The sequence below is a fragment of the Aulonocara stuartgranti genome (genome assembly GCF_965226115.1).
Source record: "Aulonocara stuartgranti genome assembly, chromosome: 1".
NCBI classification, from domain to species: domain Eukaryota; kingdom Metazoa; phylum Chordata; class Actinopteri; order Cichliformes; family Cichlidae; genus Aulonocara; species Aulonocara stuartgranti.
In genome coordinates this window covers 17,896,768-17,918,361 of record NC_138939.1, presented here as the reverse complement: position 1 = coordinate 17,918,361, position 21,594 = coordinate 17,896,768, and the positions used below count along the sequence as shown (strand labels likewise).

Below are 21,594 nucleotides of genomic sequence, written 5' to 3'. Positions count from 1 at the left end.
TCTCATACTGTTCACCTGTTGTAAATCCCTTTTCTTAGGTTTGCTACTTCTTCTTTTCCACTTTCCATTTTCCTAAACCTTTCAGGTTTTCAAATAAAAGCTCTTTTAGAATCACCCTGTTATGTGTTTTTGTACTGGGCAGCTAATAAAAAAGTGTCTAAAGATACAAGATACACTGTGCTGTTCTACCTTACTGAGTGATAAGTTATAGGGTTTCAGCTCCTTGTCACTTAACAACACAGTTATCCAAGAGTTAACAGTTTAATAAAGCAATTTTGTCTGGGTTAAGTGTAGTGTGAAAAGAGCTAATAATCATTTTAGAGTTGCCTAAGATTAAAGTTTGGCTTGCAGCCAGTCTCACTCTGTGTTGGTAGTTAAAGGAGCTAATTAAACAAACCCCACATGAAAGCCCCCTCCTCGGGAGCTAGAAAGATTAAACGCCCTCAGGTGTATTCGCTCTCTAACTACCGCGCAACAAAAGTGAAACAGCGATTAGACAGCATGCACAGTTTTCACCACGCAAAACAGGATTCTGCTGGGTGTGTTTTGCGATACAGTATTAATTATAATCAAGATCCCAGAGATGGAAATAATGCTGAGAAATGGGACATTACTAGGATTGCAATGAAATCTTCGGTTACTTTCTCAGCTGTTTTACATGTAACTTGCCTCCAGTGCAGTATAGGTTTTGTGTAGAGATAAAGTCACTACTTATATGATCGTTTCCTGTTTTATTTTCTGTTTACTCACATAATGTGTGTGTACTATAAACTGTATATAAAAGATGGGCATGACTGCAGTGATTAAATTTTATTGGTTGAGGGAGCCCTGTTTTGAAGCTGTATTAGCATGTTAGCTACAGATGATTTTGTTTTTCTTTAAGACAAAGTGGCAACATTTTAATAAGAGGCTGGCATGCTAAGTTACTCTGGTTAGCAAGCTGCTCCATGGACTTCAAACATATCATATTTGCCAATCACCACACTAATAGCATACAATAAAATACTGGAATTTCACTTGCCTGGAACACTGGACCAGCTTATAATCTCGATGATATTCAAGGCTGCACTTGTCCAACCAGTCTACATGTGTTTTGTGGATTTGATTCAACATTGTTCACGAGTGAAGGGAGAACATTAGATTGACAGATGGACTGGGGCGAGATCCAAAGTGAATCATATTCTTTTTTATTATTATTTTTTACATTTATTTTCCTTTGAAGACTAGCTGGGTTCTCCCTTAGAGATAGAGTGAGGCGCTCGGTCATTTGAGAGGGACTCGGAATAGAGCCGCTGCTCCTCCACATCGAAAGTAGCCAGTTGAGGTGGTACAGGCAACTGACTAGGATGCCTCCTCCTAGGTGAGCTACTCTGGGCATGTCCTTCAGGGAGGAGGCCCTGGGGCAGACCCAGGACTCCATGAAGAGATTACGGATAAGAAGGATGAGCTGGAATAGGTGGCTGTGGTGAAGGAAGTCTGGGATTCTCAACTCAGACTGCTGTCTCCTCGGCCTGAATCTGGATAAGCAGCAGAAAATTAATGGAAAATAAATGGAATTTCACTTGCCAAAACCAGGAGGCCAGACTTCTTGAGTGAGCCAGTAATAGAATTGATGGCAACACAAAGCATATTATTTGACAGATAATTGTATTAAAATGCACCCAAATTGACCTGAAAAACAGTTGAAAGCATGAAAAATCATAAAAGAGGTGAAACCTAGCAGACAACTGCATGTTAATGACACGGGAAACTATGGGAAATAGGTCACTTTTGTCCTTTGATTGTGGAAAATTTATTTCCCTATTGCATTACTTTTAGTCGTGCTAATTATATACAGTAGAGACTACAGTTCTGTATAGTGCACATGTGAAGTGAAACAAACACACACCTGTGCCTTCAGGCTTCTGCTCTTCTTTGACACATGCATTAAAGTGCAAACACAAACACACACACGCACTACATGCACTATAGCAGCTTCCTTTTCGCCTGGTTTGAATTTGTAAGCCCGAAGCTCCTGCCAAAGCTCCTGTTGCTGTGGGGAGAAGCAGCTGCGCACTCATCCTACCCTCCTTCCAGTTTTCCAGCTAATGGAACATTCCAGTGCTCCCGTACGCCCCTGCCACAATAACAAATTTGGTACATCCCATTGGTGCTTCTCTAGCTGGTTTGTCACTGACTCAGTAGTATCACAGCAGTCAGCCAAACAGTATTTTGAGCACACGCTTACCGGCGCGCGTACACGCAAACAACACCGCGCACATAGTCTGAGAGTGAGGACATAAGACGAGAGAGTTATAAAACAGAAGGAAAGAAATCCTCGGCTAGTCCTTCCACTCAACAGTCTTCTGGTTGTTCTGCATCCCTGATATGACCCTGTTCAGTCCAAGATGTGAGTATACCGAAGTGTTTCCTTGTGTATGTGTGATGATGCCTGTTTTAGTGGATGTTTGCATGCACCACGGTGTTTCTGAAAGACAGTATTTGCCATTGTTCCTCTCATTCCTTTTCTCTCCACTGCCATTTTCCCCCTTCATCCTGGAAGCTTTTCAGCTTTTGTGTGCTCATCTGTGCACTTCAGCCTGAAGCTCCGGTTTCTCTACATTTGTACCTCAGAGCTGTTTTTCTCGCTTTTCCCTGTCCGTAAACATTAGTCCAATCAGAAGGTGCTGTGGTAATATAGGAGACACTGGACTTGAGGATGTTAAACACTGTGATGCATTAAGAGGTGTTTCAGGCAAATTTACCTTTAAGCAAAAGCCAAGTGTGTTTCTCATATTGGCAAGGTCAGCACATGGTCTAGTCAGGATACAAAGGCTTTTGCTAGTGAAATGACTTATAGCTTAATTATGTTGTAATACCCATCTCTCCATATGGATTGAGATTTCTTTAGTTTTCTTCTTCATCTGCAAAGTGAACAGTGCATCCATGAACAGTTTCTAATAAGACTACAGTGCCAATATCTTCTCACAACTTCCACACTAGTTTGGAAACCTCAGTCTGTTCTCAAAGCTACTTGTCTGGTGGGGAAGCAGAGGCTTCAGACAAGGTCAGTATAGACTAAAAGACTCCACAGTGAAAGTAAAACGCATCTTAAACTGTTGAATACTTCCACAGTGCAAAAATAAAGTCAAGTCACTGTTGTCGTCTCCCTCACTATAATGCTGCAATCTGCTTCACTGTTGAGACGTGGTTTTTAGCACACTAGCATCTCTCTCAACTTACCATGTATCCATGCCAGCAAACAGTATATTTCCTGTTTTTTATTTGTTCCTTAGAGCTGTAAGTAATAATTTATGTTACACAGTTTCGTGTTTTTATCTGTGAGTGGAAACTAAGTGTTCATGGTTGCAGGAACGTGCAGAGACTCGGCATATCGACAAGACCTGCACACGCTGCACTTATACCTAGACATCGTCAACACTACCAGGATGTGAATTAATTAATAAGCTTTATGACAAGTGAGGGGGATTTATGTGATCCTACAGTCACAATGATATCATCAACTGTAAGTCTAAATCAAATTTAGGTTAATAAAATGTTAATTTCTGCTATTCTGGTTGTGCTGCTTGATAGTACTGTATACTGTGCCTTGACAAATTTGTTCTGGTCCAGAATAAGTAGTAGGCTTAAGTAAAGCCAATAACCAGTGATCAAAAGAAAAGGCACTAAGGACAGACAAAGAACAATACAAGAGCAGAAAATATCTTACTGTAGTTTAATCTTTTATCAAGGTTCTTTTGTAATTTAACCAATCTGCTAAATTGAAATCAGCTTTGCAGTCCTGGTTTAAATGATTGTTGCAAAAGCGTTCAGCCATACGCGCTCTCTTTTCTTTTACTTTTAGGATGCAGCGCTTCAGAAAAGCAAAGTGAGTGTGCGAACGGTATTACCAAATATTCCAATTGAATTAAATGCCTCTGAAAATTTCAGTGTCAGTCTGCAGCTCAAGCATTTGCGTTCTGCTCTGAAGTTAGTTACTCGATTAAGATGTTGAATCAAATTACACTGAAAAATACATCAAACATTTAGGGATGCGGTTCAGCCCAACGCGTGATAAATTGAAGAATTGGGATGAAAATAAAAATGATGATAGAAGACGGCAGATTTAGCTGTTTTTATCTGATCACATTATCCAATCTCCCACACATCCGTGACTTCAAGTGTGTGTGTGTGTGTGTGTGTGTGTGTGCGTTCAGACTGTTTGCTAAAAAAGAATCTGTGAAAATAAAGTAAGTGCTGTGCACAGACTCCCCTTAATGCATGTGTTGCAGACTCTTAAAGCAACTTTCAGTGTTTTCCAATGAGGTGAATACACAGATTCCTATTTCCTAACTTTGATCCAGGTCCAAGGTTTCATTAGAGCAGGGTGGGTGCTGATTGACTGGGATCTTCAGGGGAAATCTAGGCTCCTTCTAGCTTTGAAAACTCAGAATAAGGAAAGCTTTTCCACATTGTGTCTATGTAATTTTGTTTCCAGGTAGTGTGATTAAGCTGGCTCTAACTTTGGCTGGGTATGAAGCGGCACTCTGGCAGTCAGCCTGACATCCGCTGATACAAAGCATAGTGATGGACTGTGGCAGAGGCTGAGGCTTTATAACCCATTACAGCTGATCGCATGTGACCTTGCTGTGTCCTCTGATGCTCTTTGAGCCAGTTTTACGAAATAACTGTCTATCAGATTATACTGCCGTTTGAGTTCTATATCTCCCTGCCAGTTTGCACCTGGAATCTCTCAGGCTGGTCATGGATTTGTAAATGAGTCCTGAATCACTACACAATCTTGTTATGGCTGAAATATTAGTATTCGTTGAAAATAATCCAATTTTGCACGTATTGCAGAATTGCTGTCTGTACGGTTTCTAACCACACGGTGATGATGTAGTAATGTTTCAATTATGTGTTTATATTTAAACCATATATTTTCTTAAATCTGTCATCTAAACTAGAAGCAAAAATAGAAATAAAACTAAAATAATAGTCTACTTGTGATTGCCCTCCAATAAAATGGATGGTATAAATGGATAATAAATGACAGTAGTGAAACATAGTGGTTGTAATCTGCAACATGTTTTCATGATAAAAGCTACAATTTTGACATATGATCCACAATACTATATGTATGTCCTCAAAACTCTTTAGTCTGCATTATATTCATTTAGCAGATGATTTTATCCAAAGGCCTACAATAGTAGTGTCTTTCAAACAAGTTATTATTTTTTTATAGCTCTAATAAATGCACAATGTAGCTGCTTAAAGTGAGACTGTTTGGTATTTGCAAGGGGAAAAAATGCATATTGCATCACAACAACCATGAATCACTTTTTCCTTTGCGTTCACCGTGGTTAGAGCAGGGTGGAGTATTTTATAACACTGTGAGTTCACTTCTTTTTCATGGGCCTCTATGTTTCTGTAGCCAACTATAGGGCAGAATCTGTGTGTGGCTCACCAAAAAAAGTTGTCATTTATGTGAAGTCACTTTAATTCAAAACGCAGTTTGCCTTGTTTTTTGAAACTATACCTCTGAACAGAAAACCCCCAAAACAAAACAAAGTATAATACACATATATATACGTGCATACATGCATGGGCATAGATGTGAAGTCTGCAAAGGAGGAGCTAACTGTGGTGTATATAGGATTTTGTTTACTCTGATAGCACTCTGATTACCTCCTGAGGTTTTGCTCCTGTTGAGCGACACAACTGTGCTCAGCAGCATCCTCCCCTCTCTTCCTGTGTAATGGCTTCATCACGCAGTCAATCATACAGTCATCCTGTTGCTCAGCAAACTCATTATAAAACTCAGTTTTGTTTTCCTGGCACACAATGCCGAGCCATTATATTTAAAAGATAATGTGTAGGCCTTTTGTCCTTTTAGTGTAAGGAGATGTAGTCACTTTTTCATGAAAATACTATGTCTACTTTGGGAGGTAAAGGCGCATACGTATGTCTAAATTTCTTTTCACACTTTCAAACCCATACTTAATTAATTGTCGCTTCCAGCCATTTGACAATCATGCTGTGCGAGTGTATGTGCAGCTGGCCCAGTCACACTCCATTCACCACCCATCTGTCCATGTCAGACTGGACTTCTCTCCTCTCCCCGTCTCTTTGCTGCTTACCTCCTGCCTGTTTTTGTTTTGTCTTTTACTCACCTTTGGTAAATTGACAAGAGAGCAAGCACAGTGAGAGCAGTGAGCTGCTGGTGTGTCCTGTAATCAAGATGGTTTATGGTTAAATGGCTAGTACAAACATGTATATAAAAGTGTTTGCAGGAGAGAAAGAGTGAGATCAGAGCTCAGTTGAGCTTTTTAGAGGTTGTGCCAAGTTTCCAATGTATCCTTGCAGACAGGAAATAAAAATGGAGTGAACAGTCTAGCTCAAAGTGGCTGGAGGGAGGTGGACGTGAAAACAGATACTGGCTTCTGTCAGTCTTAGCTGGCCCTTTAGTCAGCATCATGTCAAGCTGCTGTAGATTATGTAAATGTTGCCAGAATAAAGAAGACCCAAGTGTAGGATAAACATGACCATGTGTATGCCATTTAGTCATCTGGAGGTTCCTGTGTGTGTGTGTGTGTGTTTGTACTCTCTCTTTGTTGTGTTGCAGTATGTCGCTCTTTACTGTATCAGTACAAAGTTAATTGGTTGCTCTTTCATGCAGACATGAGCATGAGTGGAGAGTTGAAGTCAAGCCGCTCTAGGGCAGCCAGTAAGAGGGCCAGCAACACCACTTATGGGTGAGTATGACACCGCCCACCTCCCCACACCCACAAAGCCCACAAAGCCCACAAAGCTCACACACCCACAAAGCCCACAAAACACACACACACACACACACACACACACACACACACACACACACACACACACACACACACACACACACAGGAACACTCTCCTATCCCCCACACACTCAGAGATAATCATGCGCTCTATTATTTGCTGCAGCCCTTTATCTGTAACTCAATGGTTGCACCTCAGCTTTCCAATCAATGCAGCATTATTTGTTATTAGCTTCATACCAGTGTATGTAAGCTGCTATTGATTTTGGCCAGAGGTGCTGTCTCCATCAGTCAATGTTTGAATCCATCTGTTGATGTAGTGCACACATATGATTGGAGCTGATTACTGTTTATTGCTGACAGTTCAATACTGCGGTGTGCAGCTACACTAACGTAAACTCTGTGCTCAGATGGCTGGGGAAGGGAGTTGGAGGGGTAGTGGAAGAGATGACAGTGTGTGGGCTTGTTTGAATTCGTTCATGGCTTCATTACTCAACTCGAACTCTCTCTTTGAACTGCAGATTTTTCTCTGGCTGCGGCTCTGTAGGCCAAAGCTCCTTTTATTAGCACAAACCACAGAGAGTACTGTCTTTTTGTTAAGTTTGAGTCGATCCTCATTTTGTAGCACTCACTGGTAATGGCTCATTGTATGTACTCTGTAAATCCATGTATGTCCTTCAAAATTAATTTAAAACAAAGGGGAACAAAATAGAAAAGTCCAAGAAATTTAGAAAAAGTCACCAAATTCCCAAATTAAATGATAGTTTCTGAAAGCATACAAAAGTGTTTTTTTAACATTTAAGAAGCTAAGATGAGAAAAACATTAATTTTTAAAATATGTTGCCGGACGTCCACTCTAGGATAAAAAAAAATACTGCAAAGTAGGTTAGGAATGCAAACAAGAATAGAAAATGAATATTAACAGATGTACTGATATTGAGGCCAACTTGTTTGTCTCGGTCTCAATCAGAAAATCTCATTAATATTCTATCTTCTGTGCAACAGGGCCTCCACATGTGTTTCCAGCTCCACAATACACACTGATGATTTTCAATTCAAGGCAGCTGTATTGATGTCCTTCTGTTGGTTTCATCATATATTAGAGTGGTGTATAGATGTAAAAATAGTGCAATATGGGTCATTATGTATTATGTAGACAGCATGTCCTTGAAAACAGTTAATCCAGCTCTCTACTTGTGCTCCCTGCTCCAATCCCTCTAACCAGCCCTGCCTAAACCTTGAACCCCCAAACATTATTCAGCCATTCCACCATGCAGTTATTCAACAGCACTGCATGCATTAATGAGATTAGTCATACAACACACATACTCACGATGACTAACACCCAGTGGAAAACACCTGAGGTAGCAACCCCAATGTAGCCTGATATAGCCTCCGTGATATTTTGCAGAAATGACATAGACTTAAAGCAGAGGACGTTGGATTTCTGTGGTCGTTTGAGGCTTATAGACACATCCAGCAGGCTAAACTAAGCACGGGACACATCCAGCCTGTTAATACATGCAAAAAACATGATTACAGTCATGCGGGTCGCTCTGTGACGCATGTGCAGTGGTGCTTTAAGCCTGATGCTAATCTTCACGTCAGCGTATTTATGGACAATGCTGTTCTAATGATAAGCAGGTATTGTTTTGATAAACAATTTAGATTACTATACTGACATATATCACTTACAGCACAGACTTGTGGATGTAATTATTTTTGCAGAGTTTTGATCATCACTCAAACTAGTGTGGAACTCAAACTATTTTGAGTCTGTTCACATTTAAGGGTACATGAATGCATGATGGTGTACTAACTAACTGTCACAAAACATGAGGATGAAAAACTGCCTTTTTCTCACCCTTAGTGGTCATGTGGTCATTTTTCTAGCCACATAGCACAAACCACCAAACAATTTTCACCCAGCGTGAAGAAGATTAATTGCGTGTAGTGGCTCAGTCACACTAAAGGAAAAATAGGACAGCAGTGTCCTTGCGAGTAGGAAAAATCAGTGGCTGCCCATTACTGCATTTATTTATTTATTTTTCTATTTGTATTTGGCAACTAGTTACAAGTAGTTTTGGTGAGCAACTGGTTTCTTGATGGTTAAATGTCCAACATCCTGAGCGTCTGAGTGACCAGAATGTAAGGAAGTTGCCCTGCAACTCAAACCAAACATCACACGTGTTGTGTCATCTTGGTTTTATTAAACACAACTGTTCTCTTCCCTGGAAATGAATTTAGCATTATGGTCAGACACGCATCAAATTGCTGATGTTCACAAAATGCACTGCATGAGTGCAGCCTGCTAACAGAAGTACCTGAGTTGAGACACGCTGGGATAGTCAGAGGATTACATTATTACAGTTCATCCTGAAAGGGACACAATTTAATAAAACTGACAAATCACAAACTCGTAGTGACACTAGAGGAAGATTCAACAAAGTTTATGCAATGAGGATTTGTGTATATGGACAATTTTCTCCATACATTTTAAAAGGTAATCCATCAACAGTTATCAAGACAAACCAAAATTACCAACCGTTAGACTGATGGCAAAATCAAATGCATGACAGTAAGTTACAAAATAAAAAGGAATAAAATGCTTTCTTTTGGCCTTACTGGAAGGCAGTGTTTACAATTCCTCTGCATAACATATATATTTTGATTTCTAAAGAAAATGTGAGCAGTACAGCTACAGTTACACATGAAAATGTTGTGAGGCAGCTACCAAAAAATCTCTCTGTCCAGGCTCCAGTAATCTTGCTTTGTGCTGCTAGCAGCAGCGTGCCCTGACTACTCCCTCCCACTATTCTCACAGCGCTGGCCAACAAACGTTCGCCTGTGGCCTAGATTACTTTGCAAACAAACTTTCTAAGTCATGTCTAAGATGCTAAAGCAGTGTAATCTACTCATCCAAAACCATGTAGCCTACCACTCTTTCTAAACTGTTATTATGGCTTGAAAGCTGGATTATGAAGCTCACAATAAAAATTTTAAACTCTATTGATAGTAAAACCCAATAAAGGTTTTCATTTGATGTCTTAATGCACTGCAAGTCATTTCTTGCCTCATGATATCAAGCACGTTTGTTTTTTTTCTTCTGTCTCTTCCTGCTGCCATTCTCTCATGCACTATATCTACCCCCAGGCTATTTCCTCTACAGCGACCCTGGCAACATATGGGTGTTGTCATCATTTATCGTTCATGCTTTCTGACTGTCACAGGTCCTCTCTATTAGTGAGCCACAGCTGTGGAAGCAGTGATGGGGTGTAGCGAGTGGCAAATGTTCCACAACCCAGATGCTGTTGATGCTGCAGCCGTGGCCCTTGTGTGCTCCAGTGCATTACTACAAAGCTCACTGCACTGTACTGTGTGGCCCATATAGGAAGGCTCAGGTGCCATATGAGGGGTCTCAGAGGAGCGTGTGTGCTTGAATGTGTGTGTGCGGTCAATGTATAGTTAACCCATGGCTTGGGATAGAAGACTGGGTTGGGTGATGGAGGGAGGCTTGCTGTTTAGTCTTTTTTGGCCTTTGTCTCTCAAAGCACTTGCTGTTATAATTAAGATGGAACAATAACACACAGGCATAGTCATGTTAACTAATATTTTCTTCTCCCCTTGTTATGTGTGATAAGACTTTTGTGGCTGTAGTTGTAATTTTTTTTCTCCCCGAAGTATGTCCAGTCTATCTTAAGGTTACTACAGTATTCATTTTACTAGCTGCTCCATTGGTTTTCTCAGTGGTAAGGGGAAGGAGAGAGGCACAGAGGAGGGGGATAGGAGGGTAGCCTTGAAACCGAGTGGCAATGTGCTGAGCATCTGGTCGCTGGTATTTTCGTCTGATTTCTTCTTTAATTATGAGAGGGGCTACTCATAGAGGAGTCGGTGTTAGGATGGAAACAGTGCGAGCCATCTGTTAGATCAGCTCAAAGACGCTGAAGGGGGCAGAAGGGGCAAATATGAACTCTGAAGTGGCCAGAAACAGTAGATGATGAAGTCCTACGTTATACACAGTGAACCAGAACTTAAAAGCTAATTTGACAGCACGGCGATGGATAAGAGAGTGACAGGAAATATTTTAGGTCATATTATTAACTTCATTTAATGTTGCTCTTTTTTTTATTGGTTATGGTAACACTATAAAATCACCAGCCACATCATTAGGTACACTTTTGACTTCAGAGATCCCTAATTTATCAATACATAAATTCAAGGTTTTTTTTTCATATTGACATGATAGCGTCACACAGTTGCTGCAGATATGTCGACATCAACGGACATCAGTGATGTAAATCTCCCAGTCCACCACATGCCAGAGGTGCTCTGTTGGATTGAGGTGACTGTAGGCTATGAGTACAGTGAACTCATTGTGATGTTCAAGAAACCACTTTGAGATGACCTGTGCTTTGTGACATGGTGTGCTACCGTGCTGGAAGCAGCCATTAGAAGATGGTACATTTAAACAATATTCATTTGGTACTAAGGAGCCCAAAGTTTTCTTCTTCTTCCTTTGGCTGGTCCCTTTAAACAGGTTTTATGCTTTCCACATCCACAAGTCCACTATGGACCGCTAGGTACCTGTGACTCAATTTTGGGTCCCTGTCCGTGTACGCAACAGAGTATAATAGCTTTAGTGGTCACGTAAGTAGATCATCTGCCTCCATCTCACTTTAACCCTAGCATCCTCTTCTGTCACACCAACCCTCTGGATGTCCTCCTTTACTACATCCATGAATCTTCTCTGTGGACCCTTTTTTTCCTGTTGCCTGGCAGCTCCATATTCAAAATCCTTTCACTGTTTCTCTTTTGCACATGTAAAAACCATCTCAGCCTTTCTTATTCTGTCTACAAATTAAAGGGCCCAAACTGTGTCATAAAATAATATATGTTCTCTTTAGAGAAGACTGTGTAGGAAAATCCCAGTAGATCAGCAATTTCTGAAATGCTCAGACCAGCCGTTTTTTGTGTCAACAACTGCCATTTTCAAAGTCACCTAAATCACCTTTAATCCCCATTATGATGCTCAATTTGAACTTCAGCACGCTGTCTTGACCATGTTTACATGCCTAAATGCATTGAGTTGCTGCTATGTAATTGGCTGATTAGATTTTTGAGTTAAGAAGCTGTTGAACAGATGTATCAAAGTGGCTCTTGAGTGTACTCTCCAAGCTTGGCACTGTGAATGGGAATGTGTTGTCACACATGGGGAGAGCTGGCGAGTAACCAAGTACAAATACTTTGTAACTATACACGATTTTCAGGTATCTTTACTTGAGTACTTATTTTTCTTTTTACTGTTACGTCCTACATTTTAACACAAATATCTATATTTCCTACCACTTACATTTTCAAAACAGACGTGTTACCTTTGGTTTAAGACATTTGAGGGGAGTTATTATTTCAAGTCTCTGCACCCTTTAACAGTAACACATGAAAAGCAATCCTAATGGTTATCAATTACAAAGAGATATAAGTTGTATCTGATATAGCACCTCATTTGTTAAACCAGATTTTGGATCTGTATTTGATGTAAAGTTGTGTTGTGAAACATCCTGGAAAACAAACTAAGTTATACTAACTGTGTGGTATTTAAAGGTTGCAGTTTAATGTTCTGTGATGGCTGTAAAGCAAAGAACAGTGTGTGACTGGTGCACAGCGGCTTTGGTGTTCATGGTCAGAGTTAGGCTAGATTAAGTGTTGCAGAGATGAATTTGAATTTAAGCTGATGATGCTTAGATTCATTCACTGAACGAAGTATGAAGACAGTGTAAACATTGTACTGTCAGTGTAGAGGATGGAAATCAGCAAAGACCATTCATGAAACATCTGCTGACATCTTGTTGAATTCAGTTGTGTAGATCCACAAAGAGTAAACAGTAAACCTCAGGTCAGCTGATCACAGCCTGTACATCTAAAATCGAATGGATCTTACAATAGAAGTTATTCTGGGATGTGATTCTTTTCCCTACGTGGAACCACTGCAGTCGATCTTAAGGTTCCTCCACCCACTGAATCCCCCTTTAACCCTGACTGTGCTCATTTCACAGGCAACAGAAAATATATATATTTTTAATTCTCCTTTTCTTCTAGCCTCATGTTCTACATAACTGATTCAAGCCGGGTACATTCATTAGAATTTAAATTTGGACTAAAATAAAGTTTGTCTTCTCATGTGCTTTTAGAATTTTGTGAAATTATTATAGTACGAGGTTCAGATGGCATCGCACAAAAATAGCTTGTAAAAGTGTCCTCAAAAGAGCTTTCTTACTTTGAGTACATTTCAGAGCCTTTTAAATAAGTTGTACTCGATTTGAAGTAAATATAAGTACTTCTAATTGAGTATTTTTTAACAGAAGTATTTGTACTTCTACTTAAATACTGAATGTCTGTACTTTTGTCACCTCTGATGATGGGGAAAGAAGAACCAGCAGACAGGTTTAAACCAAGTTATTTTAAAGAAAACAAACAAAGATGAATATTAAATTCCAAACATTCGGTAGGATATATACACTACACAGCCACATCCTATTACAGCTTTCAATTAAACATACTTGTCTTGACTGTGCATGGCGTGCACTATTAGTTTTACAGCATGAAAGACCAATAAAAACTCTTAAAAAAGACAGATGACATAAAGCTTAAGCTGTCATTCAAGACGGCAGTGTTGGGAATAACCCATAAACCTACATTTGAATCTTAAAAAACAATATCCTCCTCCTCCTCATTTGTTTCCATGCAGCACTTGTTTTGACAGTTTGTATATGAGGGTCTCGCCTTAGGCTCGGTTGGCTGACATCTGTAAATCCACCAGCAGTGGAAAAACAAAGGGCAAACTGAGGCACTGTCAATGTTCGCCGATTTTAAGAATGACCTCTTTCTGCTGGATACAGTTCTGTGTCTCTCAGTTGTCACAACGAAGCTGACTACCAGCTGTTATGATCCCTACCCAGAGCCAAATGTGCGCACAACACATTGTAATCAATTTTTAAAATGACATTTGTAAACATTATTTATAGAGAGAGGAGTGCAGTTTGCACAGAATGAGAAACTAAAAAAAGGCCTCACATTTATTAGAAATGCAAAAAACTGACTTCTGTCACTTCTAACATATAAAGAGAAATAAATATGTAAAATAGATGCAAAACCTGATTACACCGCCTCCTGTGTTCTTCCCAGCGTGGGCTTTGGGTTTAGAATTGACATGATATCATTGTTCCTGATCTATGCCCAAGACTAGTGTGAGCTCATATCTGAGATTGTGTGACTTATGCATGGTAGGAGTAAAATAACATTTATTTCCTTTCATAAACTCGAAGTAGTTGCCCTGTCCTTGCTAACTTTGCAAAAAGTAACTGAGCAAGGGATATGATATTGGATGTTTTTCATCTGCATTCAAAAAGTATCTAACAAATAAAATAGCTCACCTATTGCTTTGGTGTCCATTTGTTTAAAAAGTACTTTGCTGTGTATTCCAGTTTACAGTGATGGATTTCTCGCTATGTAATTTATCCTTACAAATAGGACAAATATTCTGCTTATGTCTGCACCTTGGAAAAATTAAGTTAAATCAAGTGTGGAGGAAGTTCTTTGTCTGTGTGACTAATGCATCCGTGTTTTCTTTGTGAGCAGCGTTGTTGTTGTTCTGCCAGACGATGTGTCTCCATGTTTTGATATCACGGCTCATTCCCAGATCGAGAAGATTTGAGTATTAATTGTGTCAAATCCTGAACACTGCATTATTTAAAGTGTTGAAGACTTGTGTGCAACTCATTTACGCTCGTGTGAAAAAGTGGAAATCTGTTATATTGAAAACATTACACAAAATGCTGACAGAAATGAACCCAGATTAGTCACTTTAGACGTTAGTAGATTTTGAACAAAGCACTTGTTGCATTTTTTCATAACCTCTGACATGTGTCCAGCAGCGACTAACCAGGACAAGTAAAAGTAGCGCGAACTTCTCTGTGAAGCTTTTTATTCTCATCACAACCACGTTTCTTTTAGTGTGTACGACAAAGTGACAAGGGAGGAGAGTCTGACTGTCTGAGAGAGTGAGTGAGAGACCATGGTGGCAGCCTTGACTTGTGCCTCGGCCAAAAACAGCCCACTAACTATTCATCAAAGCCTACTGTTCCCTCCCCTTTCCACGTGAACATCAATTTTACAACATAACTGTCATTTTCATTTTTGTGTCCAGCTTTTCTCTCTGTCCTTTGTCAGCTTGCTCTCCGCATGAATGCACCTGTGTGATGTGCCGTTTTCAGTGCATTCCTGAGAGATGACTAGGGCTGGACTGTGGGTAAAGGTCAGTGCAGTCAGAGGTGGATGTACTGTTGGGGAAAAGGTCGCTTTCCATGGAGACAGAAGGAAAGTGCATCTGCTGGTTTCAGGGCCACTGACAAAGCCTTTGAGAGAGTAGAGAACAACAGAGATGATAGAAGATAGGGTTCGAGCGGTTCGAAGGAAGGAGCAAGGGAGCGGCAGGCTGGCTGCAGACACAATGTTCTTTGGAAATAAGGTCATGAGCCAGCAATGGTGACACCGGTGGCTCAGGGCATAATGGCACGAAGGGCCATATTCACCAGGAAGAAAAATCTATCTCTTTCTGTGTGTGTGTTTCTGTTGGTTTATATCCATATACTGTGTGGCTGTGAGCATTACCAGGCCAGATGAGTTATCTTTCCTGTCCTACAGGCTTATCACTCTACCGTGGCTGGCCCCTTTGCTAATGAAGTCATCTCTATCCCCACAGCATTCTCCACACTGGGAGGAGAATGTAAGGCAAGCAGGTGGAAAAAAGGAGGCATGAATAAAGATTGATGCAGAAACTTGAAAGACAGGCAGGGTGTAATACCGTAACAAGACAAGTGTGAAACAATTGGGAGACGGGTACGTAAGAGAGAAAAATGCAGAGAGAGGAAGAAATAACAGCATTCAGGGAGAGCGAGGGGTGAAGAAAGCAAAGGAGAGAAAGCAAGTGAGCACTGCACTGCGTGTCATTGGCCCCCTGGCATGAACAATCCATCTCAAATTGATCTTCCAGTTCGGCCCAGCAGGGCATTCTGAATCAATCTCAAATTGATCTCTGTGCCAGAGGTCGGGAAAACTAGCAGTGGAGCTTATCAGAAATATAGTGGTGCTGGGAGGATCTGACAGGGAAACTTATCACGCTGCACAACAGGAAATGGGCTCTGAGCCCCCGGGGCAGCGAGAGGACGAGTCGGCTCCCTATACACACGCAAACCACAAGCACAATCACGCACAGATTCAATGTCTCTGCATGTACCCAACACACCCATACACTGACACATGCTCCCCAATGTTCAGCACAGTACAGAAAGGGTATACTGTGCATTCACACGGGCTTATATACCATCACACTCACACAAGCTCTCACACACGTGCGATCCAGGTGTCAGCACACACACCTACAGGCTGCCTCACAAAATACAAAGTTTGTCAGCGCACACTGCGTCAATATATTTTAACCTAGACATGTGAGATTTGAGACCTGGAGCTCTTAATGACTTATAACACATTTAATGTGTCCTCAGCAAGGCTGTGTGAATGGCCCGAGGAAGGACGATCAATACTGGATTGCATTTAGACGGTCAGTCAGCTTAGGGGAGCAAGCTGCCTCTCCAGGCTTGGTAAAAAAGTAAAACGATATAAACAATTGTTCAAAGGTGACTTTCGTCAATATCACTGGGAACACTTAGAAAATCCAGTCCAGGAGCACAGGAGCATGTCCAGCTTCTTAAGAGCACAGAATAATGTTTTTATACTCAACTGCGCGTGTCCAGTGACCAATATCCACATGTCAACATCAATATTAAAACCATTTGCCTAGTGTTTTGTAGGTCCCGCTCATTAACCCTCATGTGGGCTTCTGCACATCCTACAGATATTCCTTCATTTCGGGCCTTGGGTCAGTGCTTGGGCTCTTGGTAGTATCGACCCATTCCTGAGCAGTTTCATGTGGTGGGGCAGGGTGTGGGAGGCTGCTGCTGTCAGAGTGTGGTGTACCGACTGGGTGGGGATCCTTTATCTATAAAGATTGCTAGTTAGGTGGTACATGCCAGGCTATCATCGACATAAACAACAGAATCCAAGATTACCAAGCAGAATATTACGTTGTAATGAGAACATAAGTGTCAGTAGTTTTAATGTTGTGACTGATCAGTGTACATTTCACAGCCCTTGTATTGCTGCGTCTCACTTCCTATTACTTCTTGGATCGCAGGACTGTAGCTACCAGGGACCAGAAGACACAGAAAACTTACTCAAGGTTTATTCTGATGAGAGCTGCAGAATGGCACACAGATAGGGAAAGGTGAGCAATACAAACAATGAGTGGCTCAGGGAGTACAGTGGAAAGGGTGATGATGGGAGGGGTGTGTTTGAGCATGTCAGCGTTTGGGAGGCAGGAGCCCCTTTTCTGTCGCCTGGACCTGAAAAGCTCACTGTCAGCACAGAGAGGTAATGGGGGTTAGTGGGGTGAACAGAGGAGGTGAATAGTGAGTGTGTGTGAGTATATAAACAAGTGTGAGTTTTTACAAAGAGCACTACGGTATTTTAGTAACCCCACTGACCCCCATGATTGCAGATGAACAACAATGGAAATGTACGTAATGCATACGAAACTGTTTGTCAGTTTGTTGTAGGATTTTGCACAAAATAATTTATTTTCAGTCTGTAAAATGCCGTAAGAGGTGGAAACCGAAAAGCCAGCTTAATCGCATCTTTAAGTGGACATCTTGTTGCTTCCTGTCCTTTGCCAAAATTCCCAAATAACATCCTTTTTTCATGAGAACCAAAAACAGACAAAACCTTTTTTTTGACCTTGGGGTCCCATGAGGAACAAATTCATGCACATGCACACACTTCAAAGTTTCCTCCTTTCAACTTTACACTCCATTTATTCTTGCAATCTCACCTGCAGATGAAAGTCCCTCAAATGTCAGTCTCGTACACCTTCCCCCACATCGATGTTTCCATCAAAAGAGTTTAAAAGGGTCATTCGTCAACTAAATACATTCCTTTATTCATAACACGCACCTAACATCATGGTTATCTGTAGACAGATGAAACACTAAAACTCAAAAGTACCACACTGTGTGCCATGTATGTATTAAGTACAACAGTACAGACAAGTTTCTACATGCGTTTTTGTTCATCTCAGATTCACCATAAGCTCCAGGTGCAAGATTCAAAAGACTAGATCATAGACTGTATATAAGAAATGGGCATAGTTATCATGATTTCACTTTGTGGTTTATTGATTTGGACTTCTGAAGCCTTTTTGTTATGGGGTGGGGGGTGGGGGGGGATTAGTTACAGAAATGAAAAATGTTTTTTAAAAATAGCCATTTGATGAACTCTAGTTTCTTCTTTGGGATTTTTGAGACCAGTGGGCTACCACACGTTTCTGAACAGACTTCACATGAATTTTCACCTTTAAAATTTACCTTGTGTTTTGTTTGAGTACATTAAAATTTATTGAAATACCCTGTTTAAAAATTCTTGACTGTGCATATGTTAATTTGCATCATAATAACAATATGCTATTAAAATTACTTGATGACTGCACAGTGCAGAAAATAAATTGGAAGGCAAATCCATTTCTTCCATAAGTCAGTCCTGTTCATTATTTTGCAACATTTTCTGCAATGACTCACTGCAAAAACAGATATTAAAGGGAAAGCTAACATGAAAGAAAATGCTATAGAAAATCTCTTATGTCACATAAATTTATTTCCCTTATTTTTTTAAATGTATGTGTAATTGTTTTTCACAAATGCAAAGCCACATAAATCACACAGCATGCAGTAATCATTAGTTGTGCATTAGTTAAAAACTTTCGACAGCGTCTGTTTGACCATTTAGTTCTGCTGCATTACTCTTAGATTTCCTTAAAATTCTGCTAACGACTCGGTTTCCACAGCACCATACTGCGTACTTTGTCTCTGAGCTGTGCAAACACAATGTCTTGAAGTATTACACTTGTCTCCCTCCTTTTAGACACATGTGCCACTTGATTCATCTGCCGCTTTTAGTTTTTGTGTTAGCAAAAGTCAGACAGATACAGGGAGGTTGTTGACAGAGCACTGCTCATGTTAGCTGAGGTTAAAATTTTGTCCAGTGAGGTTCGTGGACTGCAGTCTGAAGTTGACTCAGCAAATGTCAGTCCTGTCGATCACAGTTAAAACTGCAGATGGCTCTCGTGAGGGGCTTTCTGAATGGCAGCTTATCGTTTGCCCTAGATATCCTCTAAATGTTCATGTCCTCTCTTGCTAGGTGATGTGGAAGATGACTGCGTTTTCTCCATGGCTAAATGTGAAAAGTCTGACTAGACACAGCTGCTCACACACGCTGAAAGCCGTTGTATTTTTGTTGCATTTTTATGACAGCGCCTTGTCTTTATTGCTTTTCTTTTGATAGACAGCAAAGATGTTAATTTTAGCTCGGTGTAACCATGCTGCTTTGCCCTTTATGCAGTTGAGCCAAACTGACTTTTAGCTTTTAATTCTTCAGTAATATCAGGACAGCAGCATAGTTCAGAACATGGAAACGATGCAGGGGCTTGACAGAGTTGAAAGGGCTGGAAGGATTAATTACTCCAGGCAGCTTTGGTTAACCTTTTAAGTTAGCACTTTAAGTCAGTTCTGATGGGGGACCTTGTTAGTGGAAGTGTCTTGATATTTCTGTTCCTTTCACCCCTGTGGGTAATGGCTGGATTGGAGGGGTGCCGTGCATGTCACTTGTCACCTTCCCGTGTAATGCTGCTAATTAGCACTAAATAGCCTGATCTCTGAAATTTCCAATTACTGCTCCCAGTGAGACCCTGAGCTTTTGATAAATAACACCATACTAAAGCAGTTGGCCCTCCTGGAGAGAAGCCACACATATAAGTCTTCAAAGAGGTACATGCACCACATTACTTCCAGTCAGATGACATGTTAACAAGGACCTGTCCCCATTTCCTTCACACTCCTTTATGAGCCATTATCCAAAAGCTCCTTTCAGAGTTATTTTTTGTTGTTGTTGTTGTTTTTTTAAAGAAGAAGCTTCATTCTCTTATTTTATTGTATGTCGAGCTGTGTGCAGATGGTCTTAAGTCATGCAGAAGAATTGGACTTATCCCTCTCCCAACACCCTGCCTCCAATAGGATCAGGCCACGCTGTCGACACTGCTGAGGAGAGACTGTTTCTAGCTCTCATACACGTGGAACTAAAGCCACATTTATCTGCATATGCACATATTTATGAAGTGCATACATACCTACACCCACATAAGGTGCATACGCGCTCGCGCTACAGCCACTGTAGAATTCACCCAGTCACAGGGTACGCTGCATGTCTTCTCCTCATTTAAAAAAATGAAGCTTTTGTCTCTGATCTTTTGTTCTTCAACTTGTTTTGTATTTCTGTGTCAAACAGAGGCCAGCCAAATCTAGCACCTGATCAGAGTGAATATGAATATGAAGTGTTTTGTCTGGAAGAACAAAACATGTACAGTATTATTTATTCATGTGCTGTCCTACTACTGAATGCTAAATGAGCAATTAGTATAAAAGCTGTTTGGGCATCTAATCACAATAAACACCTGCACTGTAAAACCATCTGATTTAAAAGGCAGATTATGTTTTTTGTTTTTTGTTTAGGCGTATTCACAGGCCTGCTAGTTCTCTTGTTCCAGTCTACTGTATCCGCTCTATAGTGTTTTATAGCTTTCAGACATTTTAATTTCAGTGTCTTCAACTGTGCGATCAAAGCCTATCTGCAGTTGTGTATGTATATATGCATTTTCCTTTGTGGGAAAACACAAAATGTAAGAATCTGATTGTCAGCTTTCCGTCGCTGTTCACTGGTAATATGTCTAAAGTCCCAAAATGGATGAGAATAACTTCCAGCTCATATTCTGTAGCTGGATGACCGATCAAACAATAACCATACCAGGCCCTACCCCTGCCGTGGCTGATCCTATAAGCCCAGCCAGGAATGTCCACACCCTGACAGCTGTGGGAGAATCTGACTCATTCTGCCCAATGTCCGCATCCTCCTGTCTTTAACAAATGCTCCACTCACCCTTTCTCACTGTCTCTGTATCCTTCATTCTATCCACTCTGGTTTAAGTGCTCTGGAACGGTGGCATTGCTCCGTTCTGTGATGTGAGTGTTAATTTACCGCTGATGATCACTCTTATAAGAGGACATAAGAGATTACTTCTGATGGACATTTGGGCTGGAAGACCAAATAGGGAAAGCGCCTTTCTCCTGTACGACACTCTTCATTGAGTCTCCTCTTCAGTGATGCGTGCCAGTCGTCTATATGAACTGCCTGTTATGCTCCACCTCTGCTCCTGCCTTATTGATACAGCATCACTCCCCAGCTCCTATCTATTAATTTACTACTCTTCTGCACCTCCTTTTGATGGTGATACTGCCAATCAAACCTAAGGAACTGCTAATCATACAGGGCTATTAAAAAGAAGGGCAAGAAGGATGAGTGCAATCTGACACATAACCCTTGCCTGTTTACCTGTACTTCTAAGACTGAATGAAATACACTCAGGCCATAATTTAACCTTGATGCATGCAATTAATCAGTCAATCAGTCAATCAATCAAGGCTTTATTCGCCACGTGCAGGTTGCCGTGCAGTGAAATAGGACCCCCCTGACCTTACACACACACAACACAGACATCACATGGGGATACAGGTCAGAGATCGATAGTGTTACAGAAAAAAACCCACTGAACTATACACTACAATGGGAAAGTACAAGAGGAAAAAAGAGACCTCTACTC

The 21,594-nt window shown here is 40.8% G+C and overlaps 1 protein-coding gene across 1 annotated transcript in view; it reads left to right on the top strand.

Annotated features, from left to right (window-relative positions):
• Positions 1-2,196: 2,196 nt before the first annotated feature.
• The window catches only part of LOC309712216 (uncharacterized protein), a 40,443-nt gene continuing 21,045 nt past the window's right edge, over positions 2,197-21,594 (top strand). Inside the window, exons 1-2 of the mRNA XM_082542859.1 lie at positions 2,197-2,389; positions 6,659-6,734. Coding sequence (XP_082398985.1) covers positions 2,368-2,389; positions 6,659-6,734 — 98 coding nt within the window. The 5' untranslated portion in view covers positions 2,197-2,367. The remainder of the gene's footprint in view (positions 2,390-6,658; positions 6,735-21,594) is intronic.